The sequence below is a fragment of the Suricata suricatta genome, chromosome 2, assembly GCF_006229205.1.
Source record: "Suricata suricatta isolate VVHF042 chromosome 2, meerkat_22Aug2017_6uvM2_HiC, whole genome shotgun sequence".
NCBI classification, from domain to species: Eukaryota; Metazoa; Chordata; class Mammalia; order Carnivora; family Herpestidae; genus Suricata; species Suricata suricatta.
In genome coordinates this window covers 14,392,822-14,408,626 of record NC_043701.1, presented here as the reverse complement: position 1 = coordinate 14,408,626, position 15,805 = coordinate 14,392,822, and the positions used below count along the sequence as shown (strand labels likewise).

The 15,805-nt window shown below is 41.1% G+C and overlaps 1 protein-coding gene across 1 annotated transcript in view; it reads left to right on the top strand.

The window, feature by feature from the left end:
• The window catches only part of TTC26 (tetratricopeptide repeat domain 26), a 53,610-nt gene extending 38,252 nt beyond the window's left edge, over positions 1 to 15,358 (top strand). Inside the window, exons 13-18 of the mRNA XM_029922821.1 lie at positions 769 to 857; positions 1,073 to 1,156; positions 2,713 to 2,782; positions 4,609 to 4,715; positions 10,699 to 10,832; positions 13,915 to 15,358. Coding sequence (XP_029778681.1) covers positions 769 to 857; positions 1,073 to 1,156; positions 2,713 to 2,782; positions 4,609 to 4,715; positions 10,699 to 10,832; positions 13,915 to 14,026 — 596 coding nt within the window. The 3' untranslated portion in view covers positions 14,027 to 15,358. The remainder of the gene's footprint in view (positions 1 to 768; positions 858 to 1,072; positions 1,157 to 2,712; positions 2,783 to 4,608; positions 4,716 to 10,698; positions 10,833 to 13,914) is intronic.
• The last annotated feature ends 447 nt before the right edge of the window (positions 15,359 to 15,805 follow it).

Sequence of the window (15,805 nt, the reverse complement as noted above, 5' to 3'; positions counted from 1 at the left end):
TTTATCACCCCTGAGTATTCATTTTCTTTCAAATGTTTCACCAAAACCATTTGTCGTATAATACTTCCTTTCCTCATTTCATTCATTTATACAACAAAAATTTGTTGAGGTACTGGAGATATAGCAGGAAACAAAACTAACAAGTCCTCCTTCCTTGTAGAGTGTACAGCCTAGTGGGACAGACAATAAACACAGTAGAGAAACAGATCATATGGTATGTTGACTGTGACAAGTGCTGTGGGGGAGAAATGGAACCAGGCAAGAGCGAATAGGAGTGCCAGTGTCAAGGGAGGGGGCCATACTAATTCTCTACCATCTCAAACAGGCATCTGATATCAGACAGAAGGCTGTTCAGGATCAGGACCAGATGGTTCCATGACAAAACACTTCTCCGTTTGGTATGGAAGTGCTAGGCTGTCTTATAGATCGGTAATGATGGAGACTAAGCCGTGTTAGTTGATGTGCACGTGTTGGAGTGAGTGAGAGACGCAAAGGCCTGGAAGAGCTTCCGAGGAATACCGTAGGCTGCAGGCAGTGTGTTCATTCTGGAGTCTGTGACTTAGGCCTGAGCGACAGTATTGGTCACTCTCAAGTACTGTGTCACCTTTGTTATGCTGGGGTCTTGTCCACTGACCAGTCTGTAATCTCAGAGTCTATAAGGAGGTCTTGGAATACATTCCTATCTCTAAACTATAAAGTAACTCAAATCTCAGCTAAAGAACTTTCGGTTTCCTGAATATAGCTGGTTCCTTCTCCCTTCCGTTTCAGATACAATACCTGGGAGGCAGTGCATGGCTTCCTGCTTCTTTCTGCTGAAGCAATTCGATGATGTCTTGATTTACCTCAACTCTTTTAAGGTCAGTATAGAATTTTCTAGATGAGTTTTATACAGAATACTAAATATAATGTGTCAGAGGTATGACGCTCTTAGAGATGGCCCTTCTACAATGGTGACATTGGTGGTGTCAGCTCATGCCTTAAAGAGATCTCTGAGTTTATCTGGTATAACTGATGTTTTTATGTTTTGTGTATGTTAATACTCAACGTGACCTACTTTTGGGATGTTTTTCAGAGTTACTTCTACAATGATGACATCTTTAACTTTAATTACGCCCAAGCCAAAGCTGCAACAGGCAACACCAGCGAGGGTGAAGAGGTGGGTACCTGCTTTTGATGCATTCGAATGATTCAATTTATAAATATTATTGTTATCTGTAACGTTTTAAGGAGCCTCCGTACTGTTTTCCAGAGTGAAACAAAACAGATAAACATAGGGGAAAGAAAAAGAAAGAGAAGCAAACCATAAAACGGACTCTTAACTATAGACCACAAACTGAGGGCTGCCGGAGGGGAGGTGGGCAGGGATGGGCTAAATGCCTGATGGGTATTAAGGAGGGCACGCAGTAAGCATGCGTGTTGGATGGACATGATGAATCACTAAGTTCTACACCCGAAACCACTACAACACGATATGTTAACTATCTGGAATTTAAGTAAAAACTTGAAAATAAATGATAGAAATAAAAACATTGCTATCTTTTTGTCACTGAAATAAAATGTTCAAGGGCAAAGGATTATAAAAATTCTTTTGTTCTTAGGCTGTTAAAAAGTAAAATGTGAATAGACATAGATTTTTATAACTATATAACTGTTTTCCTTTTTTTAATAAAGTGTATGAGAGCATAACATACATTGAGAAAAGTATACAAGTCAAAGTGTACAGCTTGGTGAATTCTTCAAGTGAACATACCAGAATATCAGTACTCAGACCATGGAACAGTATCACCCAGCCCCATAGAAATCCCTTCATCTACTTGTTTGAGTCCATCTCTTTCCCCTGAGACTAACCACTATTTTGACTTCAAACTCTATAGAATTTGTCTGAATCATTCAAAGCACTTCAGTTGAATTATTCAATTCAATTTTGTTATTATTTAGCAAATTATTCCACTTATTATTAAAATTCTAATTATTTCCTAACTTCCATTATGATGTCTTCTTTGTGAAATTTTTTTCAAATGCTTTTACTTATTTTTGAGAAAGAGAGATATTGCTTCTCAGCCTTTTGGCTAAGATCAAGTGAGAAAGAGACAGAGAAAAAGACAGAGCATGAGCAGGGGAGGGGCAGAGAGAGGGAGACACAGGATCTGAAGCGGCCTCCAGGTTCTGAGCTGTCAGCACAGAGCCCTACATGGGGCTCAAACTCACATGCCATGAGATCATGACCTAAGCCGAAGTCAGATGCTCAACCAACTGAGCCACCCAGGTGCCCCTTCTTTGTGAAATTTTATTTAAAATGTGTTTCATGATTTTCAAATATGTATATTATCTTTCCCAGACTTTTTATTTTGATTTCTAACTCAATCGTATTGTGGTCATCCACCGTGGCCTGTATGACACCAGTCCTTCCAAATTTGTTGAGACTTGTCTTACTGCCCAGTAACACGGTCATGTGTTCTTAAACAAATATGTACAATGCAATTATTAATTATTCTGTTCAAATCCTATATATCCTTACCAACCTTGTGCCAGCTTGTGAGATCAATAACTGAAAGAAGTGTGTTAACATCACCCTGGGTTTGTCCTTTACTTTTCTTAACAGCCTGTATAGCATTTGATCCTCTGTAAGGCTACACTAAGTATTGACCTAAGGCAAGCCCATGTACGTACTTTAATTGCAAAAAATTTTCATGTTTATTCCTTTTCTTGCAGGTTTTTCTTTTAATCCAAAGTGAGAAGATGAAAAATGATTACGTTTACCTTAGTTGGTTAGCTCGGTGCTGTGAGTCTTCTTTTATTTTTTATTTTGTATTTCTTTAAAAAATGTTTTTAATATTTTCATTATTGAGAGACAGAGAGAGACAGAGCATGAGCATGGGAGGGGCAGAGAGAGGGGGAGACACAGAATCTGAAGGAGGCTCCAGGCTCTGAGCTGTTAGCACAGAGTCCAACGTGGGGCTCAAACTCACAAACCGTGAGATCATGAAGTCAGACACTTAACCAACTGAGCCACCCAGGTGCCCCTGTGAGTCTTGTTTTAAATGTTGTAGAGGAATTCTCTTTTTCTTCTCTGTTGCATAATCTTCTAGATGGAAATTATAGTCAATATTTATTTATTTAACATTTGTTTATTTATTTTTCAGTTTAATTATTTATTTTGAGAGAGAAAAAGAGAGCACAAGCAGGGGAGGGACAGAGAGAGGGGAGAGAAAGAATCCCAAGCAGGCTCCAGGCTGTCAGTGCAGAGGCTGATTCAGGAGATCATGACCATGAGATCATGACCTGAGCCACAATCAAGAGTTGGATGTTCAACCGAGTGAGGTACCCAGGTGCCCCTTGTTTTATTTTTTTATTTTAAAGAGAGAAAGAGCAGGGGAGAGGGGCAGCTGGAGAGAGAGAGAGAGAGAGAGAGAGCGAGCGAGAACCCCAAGCTGGCTTCATGCCCAGCATAGAGCCTGACATGGAGCCCGATCCTGTGACCCCAGGATTATGACCTGAGCTGAAATCAAGAGTCAGATACTCAACCAACTGAATCACCCAGGTGCCCCTACAGTGAAATTTCTAATTTTGTTTTGTAGAATGAATAAGCACTGAAATTAAGCATCATGAATGCTACTCAGCAAGGGTGGCCATGTACATGTATTACGTACCTTTTCCTGTAGTTGGTTCTGCCATACAACATTGGCCGGTTCTTCCCTCAGCCCTGTTCAAGTTTCCAGAATCTCAGCTTACAGTGTCCTGTGTTAAATATGGTAATTTTACCTTTTCATTATGATGAAGGCCTGAAAAGTGGTAAAATGTTGGAAACATTTTTTTAAGTTTCTTTCTTTTGAGAAAGTGTACGTGCAGGTGAGCTGGGGAGAGAGAAAGGGAGAGAAAGATGCCAAGTGGGCTCTGTGCCTACAGCATGGACTCAATCCCACAAACCCTAATTTTTTTTAATATTATGTAGCCTCCTACCTTTGTCCATCTGCCTCCCCCTCTTCATTATCTTTTCTTGCTCCTTTTTCTCACTTGGACTTAAAGCGTTCACAGAGTTTTTGAAGTCAAGGGAAATTTTCAGCAATCACATATTCTCAGTGAGACTGAAACTGTCTGAGCAGGATTTAATGAATGAGATGGACTTTTAAGTCGATGAGCAAAGTGGGAAGGACTGGAAATCGACCCAATTTTAAAAAGACATAATTATGTGAATCCTGACTTAAATGTCTTATGTATGGTAGAGTTCTGATGGAGAACCAACTTAATGAGGACGCTGTAAGCTTTCTGCATAAGGGCTGTTTACATTTCTTTGTCTGTTTGGAACATAGAACCAAAACCAAAGAATAACAAGATGCAGAATTGTATTTCCTGCAGGTTTAAAAGGCAAAACTCTGGGGCACCTGGTGGCTCAGTCATCTGAGTGTCCAGCTCTTGATTTTGGCTCAGGTTATGATCTCAGGGTCATGGGGTCAGGCCCCATGTCAGCTTCTGTGTTGAGCATGGAGTCTGCTTAAGATTTTTTTTTTGTCTCTTTCTCTCTTTCTCTCTCTCCCCTGCTTCCACACTCTCTCTCTTTCTCTCTCTAATCAATAAATAAATAAAAGCCAAAAATATTGTTTTTTGTAGATATAATGAATAAGAAACCAAGACTGGCCTGGGAACTGTATCTCAAGATGGAAACTTCTGGCGAGTCCTTTAGCCTCTTACAGCTCATTGCTAATGACTGCTACAAGGTGAGTCCGAGTGAGACCTAACGGGAAAACGGAAGGTCAGTCACACAGTCCTACACTCACCAAGTGTTAGGGGAGGGTGTCCTAGAGGTGAAATGGCCTAGAGGTTAAATGGTGAAAAGATTCACATAGTGATACCAGAAATGTCATCCATCCCTGGGGCACCTGGCTGGCTCAGTCAGAGGAGCATGCAAATCTTGATCTCAGGGTTGTGAGTTCAAGCCCCACATTGGGTGTGGAGAATACTTAAAAATAAAATCTTAAAAAAGGAAAGAAAAGAAAAGAAATATCATCCCCTTTATGAACATATGAATGCAGAGATAGATTGTATTTATGATTTTATATACATATCAAGTATGTATGCATATAAATGAAATAATATATATGAAACAATGATTTAGAGAGGTTGTTTTAGATTTCTAAAGACTCTGAATCTGTAGATATCATCCAGGCAGATATTCATGTAGAAGTTGGAAACTTGGTTCTGAGGCTCGGGAAAAATGTCTTCTGACATCTAGAGACATAAATTTGGAGAAATCAGCCCAGTTGCAATAGTAATTGAAGCCCTGATAAAACAGGATTACCCAGGTAATGAAGTAAAGTGAGAAGAGTAGAGAGTTGCAAACCCAACCTTAGAGAATACTTAGGAGCCAATACTGGACTGGAGAGACAAAGGAACCGTTGAAAGAGAATAAAAAAGCAATCAGATTCTCTAAAGGACTGGTTCTGTGGGGGGGGGGGCCTGTGTGTGGGTGGGTGGAGAGCTGGAAAGGCAGGGAGAGGGAGGGAGAACTTTAGGGCTCTATCCTATAGATTAGAAGCTTTTTAACAAAGTAGTCTCACATTATGGAAATTCCTATTGGGGAATATTTAGGTAAGAAGAGCCTAGTGTTAAATTAATAATAGTTCATTTCAAAATGAATCATTACAAAAATAAAGTGAATCACCACCAATGAAAAGGTTTTAAAACATAGGAAACTTGAAAATGTTTAACATGACTTTGTAGATGGCAATGACGTTGAGTTAGGGGAGGCAGAGGGAAAGAAAACATTCAGACAGGAATTTCGTTCGATTGTAGATGTATTAAATCCGAAGTGTGCCTGGGGCTCCCGCTAGAGAGATCACCGGTGGGAGATTATCATGGCGAGCCTGGAGTTCAGGTACTCATGTAAGAGGTCAGGATTAGAGATCCAGTTTGAAACTTTTCTTTTATGTTTTTTATTTTTATTTTTGAGAGAGAGAGAGCAAGCAGAAGAGGGTCAGAGAGAAAGGGAGATACAGAATCTGAAGCAGGCTCTAGGCTCTGAGCTAGCTGTCAGCACAGAGCCCCACGCAGGGCTTGAACCCACAAACCGTGACATCATGACCTGAGCCGAAGTTGGATGCTCAACCAACTGAGCCACTTGGGCGCCCCAGAAGATCCAGTTTTAGAAGTTGACAATTGTCAGTGCTGGTGGTGGTGCTGGTGGTGGTGGTGGTAGTGGTAGCAGCAGTAGGGGCAGAGTGTGGACGACAGTGAGGTTACCCAGTGAATGGGGTGAGGAGCCACATGGACGTAAGTGTTTAAGGGACAGAAGAATCAGTGTAAGAGACAGGATGAAGATGGACATAAAGGAAAGAAAAGAACCAGGAGTGGGGGGAAGGGCTTTTCACTCCTCTTTTTCTTGTTTCAATTTTATCAAAAGCCACGGGAGGGGCATGTCAAATCTGCAGCCCGAGAGAACTGCATGAGACTTGAGAAAACAGTAGTGGGTAGAGAAGAGAATGAGACTAGAAAGCAGACTCAGTGAGTGTAGACCACAGTCAAAGAAATCGATGCTGAGGATAAGGGGGAAAATGTGACACTAAATTAAAAGGAAAAGCAGGGTTAGGGTCATGGGGTGGGGGAGTATTTTTCCAGGTAGAGGGAGAGGATTTTTGGTTTTTTGTTGTTTTTAGATGAGGGAGCAAGAGTATGCATAGGCAGAGGAGCTACTGAACAGGGAGGTTAGAGATTCAAAAGAATGGGAACATTTCCGATGGAAGAAAGCCCTAAAGGAGATGAGCGGTGGATGGGGCTAAAATCAAAGAAGATAATGACTTTGAAAAACAGTTCAGTCTTACCTGCTGGCTCAGTGGTCCCACGACCACCCATTAGTTGGGGGAGTCACTGGAAGGGTTTAGAGGACTCAAAGTGACGCTCATGGCTAAGGTTTACTACACTATCGAAAAAGCAGGAAAGAGATACGTATAGGAGACTGGAGAGGTCAAGTCCAGGCTTTTTTGTCCTCCCTCTGTGCTAATTGCACAATCATCTCTTTCTCCGGCTGCAAATTACAGAGACATGTATGAGATGTCCAGGAAAAATAGGGCAAATAGGGGGAAAATGGCAGCATTAAGTCCTCTACTATGTCAATCACATTAAACGTAAGTGGTCTTAATATGCTAATTAAAAGAGAGACATGGACAAAGTGAATAGGAAACCATGACCCGACTATGTACTTTTTACAAGAAACTCATTTTAAATATAATGATGTAGGTAGATTGAAAGTAAAAGGACAGAAAAAATATATACCATGAATGAAGCAGTTTCTTTAACAAACGAACACATGCTTACCATATGACTCAGCAATCACACTCCTGGGCATTTAGCTCAGAAGTGAAACCTGTGTCCATACAAATACCTATTCCCAATGTCAGTAGCAGCTTTATTTGTAACAAACCAAAACTGGAAAAAATCCAAGTGTCCTCTGTAGCGAATGGTTAAACAAACCGGTTTGGCCTGGACTGCTGCTCATTAATAAGCAGGAATGGTGATGACAGCCCATTCATCCCTTTGTTGATGTTTGCTGACAACTTTAAAAAAAATTTTTTTTAATGTTTTATTTATTTTTGATACAGAGAGAGACATAACATGAGAGGGGGAGGGGTAGAGAGAGAAGAAGACACACAACAGGAAGCAGGTTCCAGGCTCTGAGCTAGCTGTCAGCACAGAGCCCGACGCGGGGCTCAAACCCATGAATGTGAGATCTGACCTGAGCCGAAATCGGAGGCTTAACCGACTGAGCCACCCAGGCACCCCTGCTGACAACTTTTAAGCTTTCCCCTTCCGTTTGCTCCCTGTGCCCCACATCTGAACAAATGCTAAGAAATGCTAGGTGCTCCCTTTTCTGGCGCCATCAGGTGATTCAGACCACACGGACCCTTCCTTGTGCTCAGGAGCCCTCGCCCAGCCCCACCCCCAATCGCAATAAAAACCCAGCTCTCCTGGAGAGGCCTGCCCTGCTCGTCCCAGAGTCCCAGAGATAAGCAAACAGTCTTTCCCTGCTCTCTTGGTGTGTGTATGGCATCATCCAAACCAGACTTTGGGTGGAGGTGCCTCCTGCTTTTTCAAGGTCATGTAATAGGAACAATCTACTGACACTCACAGTGCCTTGGTTTTTTCTTTTAACGTTTTAAAAAAAGTTTTTATTTATTTTTGAGACAGAGAGAGAGATAACATGAGCAGGGGAAGGGCAGAGACAGGGAGACACAGAATCTGAAGCAGACTCCAGGCTCTGAGCTAGCTGTCAGTACAGAGCCTGATGCGGGGCTCGAACCCATGAACCGTGAGATCATGACCTAAGCCAAAGTTGGACGCTTAACCGACTGAGCCACCCAGGTGCCCCCACCTTGGTTTTTTTTTAAATTGAAGGATAATTGACACAATGTTACATTAGTTTCGGGTGTATAACACAGTGATTCAACAACTTTACATGTTATGCTGTCATCACAAGGGTGGCTACTATCTGTCACCATACAGTGCTCTTAGGAACCATTGACTATATTCCCTATACTGCACCAGAATAACTTGAATTAATAAAGAATAAGAAGGACATTATGCGGAGTGAAAAGAGCCAATCTCAAAGAGTCCCATACTGCTTGATTTCATATACGTAACATCCATGAGAGGAGAAGTAGAGAGATGGAGAACAAATTAGTCCTTGCTGGGGATTAAGGATGATGAACAGGGAGGGGGCGTGTATGACTGTGAAGGGCTGTGGAATAGTTCTGTATCTTGATAGTTACATGAATCTGCACATCTGATGAGACGACAGAACTAGACACACATGATAGCAATGTCAATGTCCTGGGTTTAGGTACTATAATATCACACTATAGTAAGCTGGAACTGGGGGATGTGAGTGAAAGTACACATGGGACAAAACAAAAAACCCTGAAGTTTTGGAGTGCCCGGCTGGCTCAGTTGGTAGAGCATGTGACTCTGGATCTTGGGGGTGTGAGTTTGAGCCCTACGTTGGGTGTAGAGATTACTTAAAAATAAAATCTCTCTTAAAAAAAAAGGGAGAGAAAAAGGTACATGGGGCCTCTTTATACTATCTCTGTAACATCCTATTAGTCTAGAATTCTTTCAAAATAAGTATTTTTTAAATCAACCAATTAGAGCTATATCCAGCAATGTAGGTGCATCTTAACATATGCAAGACACAGAAGCATATTTATGATTTTCATAAAGTTTTGAAAGGCAAAGTTTAATTGTATTGTCTAAAAGTATACACATAGGCAATAAAACTATAAATAAAAAGTCAAAGAACTGATGACCAGAAAGTTGGAATAGTAGTTGCTTCTGGAGGGAAGGAGAGGGCTGTGGTCTGGGAATGAGACAGAGAGAACTAAACAGCTGTCAGCGTCTTGTTTCTTGACCTGGGCGGGGATTACACGTGTGTTTGTGTTATGTGTGTTAAATTATACATGAATGTTTCATGCACCATTCTGTATCTCTCTTATTTCACCAAAAACAATTTTCAGAAGAGAACACAGGAAGAAGGAATAACCTTGTGAAGGAATAAGAACACTTCTTTCTGTGAAATGTACAGACATGAGGGAAGGATGAATGAAAGTACCAGTATAATTTGAACTGAAGGGAAGAAAGTTGTGTTTTCCCTGAAGGCTAGAAAAATGCTAAGCTAAGATTGCAATAGAGATCTTAAGGGAATTAGCAAAGGTTTAGGACAGCAGCTTATAGGAATGGAGAAGGAACAGCACAACACCGAGTGAGAGGGATTGCCCCACAGGCTGAAGACTTCAACAAAATGGCAACACTATACGTTTATGACTGCCAGTCAAGAAAACTCACCTGGGGTGCCTGGGTGGCTCAGTCGGTTGAGTGTCTGACTTTGGCTCAAGTCATGATCTCATGGTTCATGGGTTTGAGCCCCATGTTGGGTTCTGTGCTGACAGCTCAGAGCCTGGAGCTTCTTCAGATTCTGTGTGTCCGTCTCTCTTTGCCCCTCCCCTGTTCATGATCTGTCTCTCTCCGTCTCTCAAAAATAAATAAATGTTAAAAAAATTAATAAAAAAAATAAGAAAACTCACCTAACCACGGTTTAATAGTATTTGGCATGCTCTACATGGCCGAGGAAATGTGTAAGACATTTAGGAAAGACATCTGTCAAAATGAATGAAATGTTTAGATTTGATGTTTAGAGTAGTAGTCAGTATCCATCTAGGCATTTTAAGAATTTAGGAACTCAGGGAAAGTAATATTCTCTTGGGTTGAAAATGATCAAGTTAGCATAAAATAAATGATAATAATCACGTACAGAATGTATTGAGGAAACCTGGATATGTGGAGCCTGCTTGGAATTCTCTCTCCCTCTCTCGCTGCCCCTTCCCCACTTGTGCTTGTCTCTGTCTCTCTCAAAATAAATATTTACACTATAATCAGCAGAAATGACAGATGTGTTGATTATGGCATAACTTGACTATATATAGGAAAAATGTTATATTGTTGAAAACTAATAGAACTTGAACCATGTACTCAACTTGTGATTTTCCTTCTTTAGTTTTGGTAAGGAATTGAAATTTATCTAATTTGCTAGTTGAAAATGTTATTAATACCCATATATCTTCTAATTCAGTTCTGTTTCATGCTATCTTTACATTTTGTTTCATTCAGTGCAATCTTTTGGATACAAATATTATCACAATACTTTCTTTTAATCAGATGGGCCAGTTCTACTATTCTGCCAAAGCGTTTGACGTCTTAGAGAGGCTGGATCCTAACCCTGAATATTGGGAAGGCAAGAGGGGTGCCTGTGTGGGCATTTTCCAGATGATCTTAGCTGGACGAGAACCCAAGTAAGTAATCTGACAAGGGACCCTAGCTCTATTCTTTTGGGGTTTGTAAGGGAAAAGAATTATCTCCTTGTATTACATCTTCTGAAAACCCAAAACTATAATGATGTTTTGTGATGAATAGAAGATTAAGTTGTTTTATATGTCTATCTGATGTTTTCTCTCCAGAAATTTTTTTATGTTCTAAATCATTTGTACTGGGAACATTGAGTGTACTATAGCTTTCAAATGGAAGAGCAAGATATATATTAGGCTCCAAATGAATTGTCATTTTTATTTAAACAGTCTCTTTCCATCTCTTCTATTCTTTTCTTTGCCTATTGGCTTTTTCTTGTGCCTTTACTTTGGGCTTCAAAGATTTAGAAATGAGGGCACCTGGGTGGCTTAGTCAGTTGAGCGTCTGACTTCAGATCAGGTCACGATCTTGCGGTTTGTAAGTTTGAGCCCCTCGTCGGGCTCTGTGCTGACAGCTCAGAGCCTGGAGCCTGCTTCGGATTCTGTGTCTCCTCTCTCTGCCCCCTCCCTGCTCACACTCTGCTTCCCTCTCTCTCAAAAATAAATAAACATTTAAAAAAAGATTTAGGAATGGAGTGGGTATGGTTGATACATTTTTTTTTTTTGCCTTCCTATATTCCAGGAAATACTGAGACAGTAGATTACATAAAATTAAGTAGCATACAGCTCCATTTGTAACAAAAAATTTTAAAACTTAAAACTAAATTTGGTTTTCTAAGAAAAACTTTATGGAATATATTTGTTACTGATATATGACTAGGAGATGTGATTATTTTATAAATAAATAATCTTTCAAAAATTGCTTTCTGCCTTGTATCTGATTCCAATCCTAAATTCCATTTCTAAAAATTGATTATGATGGGGTGCCTGGGTGGCTCAGTCGGTTAATCATGGGACTGTTAATCTCGGTTCAGGTCATGATCTCACAGTTCATGAGTTCAAACCCCACATCAGGCTCTGCACTGGCCATGAAAAGCCTGATTGAGATTCTGTCTCTGCCTCTCTCTGCCCCTCCCTCCCTTTCTCTATCAAAATAAATAAATGAACTTAAAATAAAAATAATTTGATTAGGTGAACGAAGATGCCTGAAATAGAAAACAGAAATAGAAAATATGAGTGAACTTTTGGGGAAGATCAATAGGCGGTCACCTGTACATTTGATAAGGTAATAAGGAAGTTTTGGTATGCATTACTTAAAATGTTTTTAATGTTTATTAATTTTTGAGAGTGACAGAGACAGAGGGTGAGCAGGGGAGGGGCAGAGAGAGAGGGAGACACAGAATTGGAAGCAGGCTCCAGGCTCTGAGCTGTCAGCACAGAGCCCAATATGGGGCTTGAACCCATGAACCGCAAGATCATGACCTCAACTGAAGTTGGATGCTTAACCTACTGAGCCACCCAGGAGCCCCTAGTATGCATTACTTAAAACATGAGTTTTAATTTTAATTAAATTTAAATTACATAAAACAAATATTGGGTATTTGCCAAATCTTAGCCCTGAGCTTTCTTCTCTTCCATATTTATTAATATATTAATTTTATTTTTAAAAATTTGTTTAAGTTTATTTATTTATTTTGAGAGAGAGGGAGAGAGCATGAGCAGCGGAGAGGCAGAGAGAGAGGGAAAGAGAGGATCCCAAGTAGGCTCCGTGCTGTCAGTGCAGAGCATGACATGGGACTCAATCCCATGAACTGTGAGATCATGACCTGAGCCAAAATCAAGAACTGGACACTTAACTGACTGAGCGACCCTAATACATTAATTTTCTTGAAGAAATCATTCATTACTCTGGCTTTATAAGGTTTTACAATATGGCAGTGACACCCAGTTTAAGGTGATTACCATCTTAAACAAAAGAGAACATGGGGGCACCTGGGTGGCTCAGTCAGTTAAGCTTCTAACTTCAGCTCAGGTCATGATCTTATGTTTCATGAGTTTGAGCCCCTCATTAGGCTCTCAGCTGCCAGCACAAAACTTGCTTTGGATCCTCTGTCTCCCTCTCTTTCTGCCCCTACCCCACTCATATTCTTACTGTTTCTCTCAAAAATAAATAAACATCGGGGTGCCTGGGTGGCTCAGTCAATTAAGTGGCTGACTTTGGCTCAGGTCATCATCTCATAGTTTGTGAATTCAAGTCCCGTGTCAGGATCTGTGCTGACAGCTCAAGGCCTGGAGCCTACTTAGAATTCTGTGTCTCCTCTCTTTCTGCCCTTCCACTGCTCACACTGTCTCTGTCTCTCTCTCAAGAATAAAGAAACACTTAAAAAATTAAACAAACTAACAAACAAACATTACAAATAAAATCTTTGGGATGAGCACTGGGTGTCATATGTAAGAGATGAATCACTGGGTTCTACTCCTGAAGCCAAGACTACACTGCGTGTTAACTAACTCGAATTAAAATAAATAAAAATAAAATAAAATCTTAAAATGAGAGAGAGAGAGATCTCGGACTCAGAGACGCAACTTGTTAGCATGGAGCTAGAATTTAAATTCTTTGAACCCAACCCTATTTCTACTTGGTCATACAGAATAGGCATAGAAATAGAAATACATCATGTTAGGCCAGAAAGATTAATAGCATGTGTATAGATAGTGTAAGTATCTGGTGATACTTGGGTTGGGTTGGTAAGAAGGATTTCAGAGAATTTCCATTTTGCTATGCCATCATAAAAATAGAAGGCTCGGGGGCGCCTTGGTGGCTCAGTCAGTTAAGCATCTAGCTCTTGGCTTTGGCTCAGATCAAGATCTCCTGGTCCATGGGATCAAGCCCCACGTTGGGCTGTCTGTGCTGACATGCAAAGCCCGCTTGGGATTCTCTCTTTCCTTTCTCTTTGCCCTTCCCCTGCTCATACATTCTCTCTCTCTCTCCCTCTCTCTCAAAATAAATAAATAGACATTTAAAAAAAATGAAGGCTTGGGAGTCCCTAACTGGTTTGTGAATACACAGTAAAATAGTCTGTTACCAAAACTGCCTCACTGGAGCTAGTGAGGGACAAGGGTGAGTTGATTATATCTGTTAATTTAGGTACTTTATTGCAACGCTTTGTCTCTTCAAATCTTTCCCCAGAGAGACCCTTCGAGAAGTACTCCATTTACTGAGAAGCACAGGGAACACCCAGGTGGAGTACATCATCCGGATCATGAAGAAATGGGCCAAAGAAAACAGAGTGCCTGTCTAAAGGAGCCCCCGAGGCCTAACCGGTCACCACTTTGCTCTATTTTTTTGACATTTCCTTCCTTGCTCTTTGAGCCTCAAGATGGGTGACTGACTCGCTGAGACCCAGCCTCCCGGCTGAACTGAGCCCCGTGGTCCGGGCTGTGGCCCCGTGTGCGATCCGACGCGCAGTAAGGCTTTGGACTCGCCTGGTGCTTTTCTTCCAGAAATCCTCAGAGAACTCTTATGTAACTTGCTGACTTTAAGGAAAATGGCATTATTTTTTTAATATTGGCATTCCATGGCATTTCCCTGAGCTGCAATAACCAACGCCCTTCCTGCCCAAGAGCCACCGTCAGCCTGTCCTCTCCGTGTTAGTCATCTGCAGGGTGTCCCATTTCCCCGGGGCATTCCGTAAAGAATTTCGTCACGCTTTCTGGGTCTTAGGAGAGCGCAGGGTGTAAACACGATATGATCCGAAGAGGGGCAGGAAGACCCTTTATCAGACCGTCCAGTCATTACTAGATAATGGACCTCGGGGATTACCCTTGCGGTAATTTTGATGATAAACAAATAACCTGTTATTTATCATCAAATAAACAGAGGTGTTGCAGCTGTTTAAAAGGTGCACACTATGAAAAAAGTCTGTGGGGTACACTTAAAAGTATTCAGGAAGTAGTGTGCAAATCTCATTAGTCATGTCTCTGTTATATTTTAGGGAACTAAACAGGTTAAGAATCTTTTTCGTATATTTTGCTGAAGAAGCATCAGTTTTGAATGCAGGGCTACAATATATATGCAGTGTGGCCGCTTCTTAACGTAATGGTGACAAAGCACAGGTTGTGCAGGGCCCTTTGGGGGGCCTCCGAGTAGCTGGACCCCAAGTCATATTCTAGCCCCATGTTTCTGAGCTCTTGTAACATAGACCTGTCCTACAACCGAGCACTTTTAGACTCACACCTGATTTTCAGAAAATAGACATACATGTTTTTATGTAGCAAATTACCTTTGTTTCTACCCTGTGTATTTTGTTTCTGTTAGCTCAAGGTGCCCAGCATTGCAGGTGTAGAAAGTGCAGAGCCATTCCTCCCCCACCTGAGAACTCTGTCCTAAGCAGCCGGCAGACAGTGCGTGTTGTTTGTCCCTGCGTCCCCGCCCGGCTGGGGCTGAGCAAGGAGGAGGTGGGAACACACAGGGGGGCTGCAGGTGGCCCTCGCCGTCCGCGTCCGGACACTTGAAGTTCTTTCGTATCTTAGACCCACGTCAGATCAGTTTGGAGCACAGGTCAAACTAGACTGGCCCGAACAACTGCATTTTAGAAAACAAAATTATATCATTTCTCATATGCCAAAGGCTCTACCTTCTCATGTTGTTCCTACTTTTTCAATAGTTGGTTCTCAGCATCTGAGGTACAAGGTGGATCAGATTTGGACAGAACCCAGGATGAGTTTTAGAATTATCTTGTGATTCTTACTTCAGCTCACATAAAACATTAGGAAACATAGTAGTGGGAAAAGACAGATGGGAGTCCTCAGTGGCTTTTGTCAATGGAACTTGTCTTCCAGTTAATTTCTGTTAATGTCACATCTCTTATGTACTCCATAAGCGTTTCCACTGATGGCGACTTACTTTTAAATGAGCTTTTGTTGAATTTAACACTCTAGCTTTTCCCTGTCATTTTACTGTCTTTGGGGGAAGGCAGATACTCCAAAAATAGCAATTCCTGGAATTTTAAACTAGTTTTTTAAAAAAAGTTTTTAATCTATAGAATTGAGCCACAAAAGCATAAAGACTAGTTTTAAAG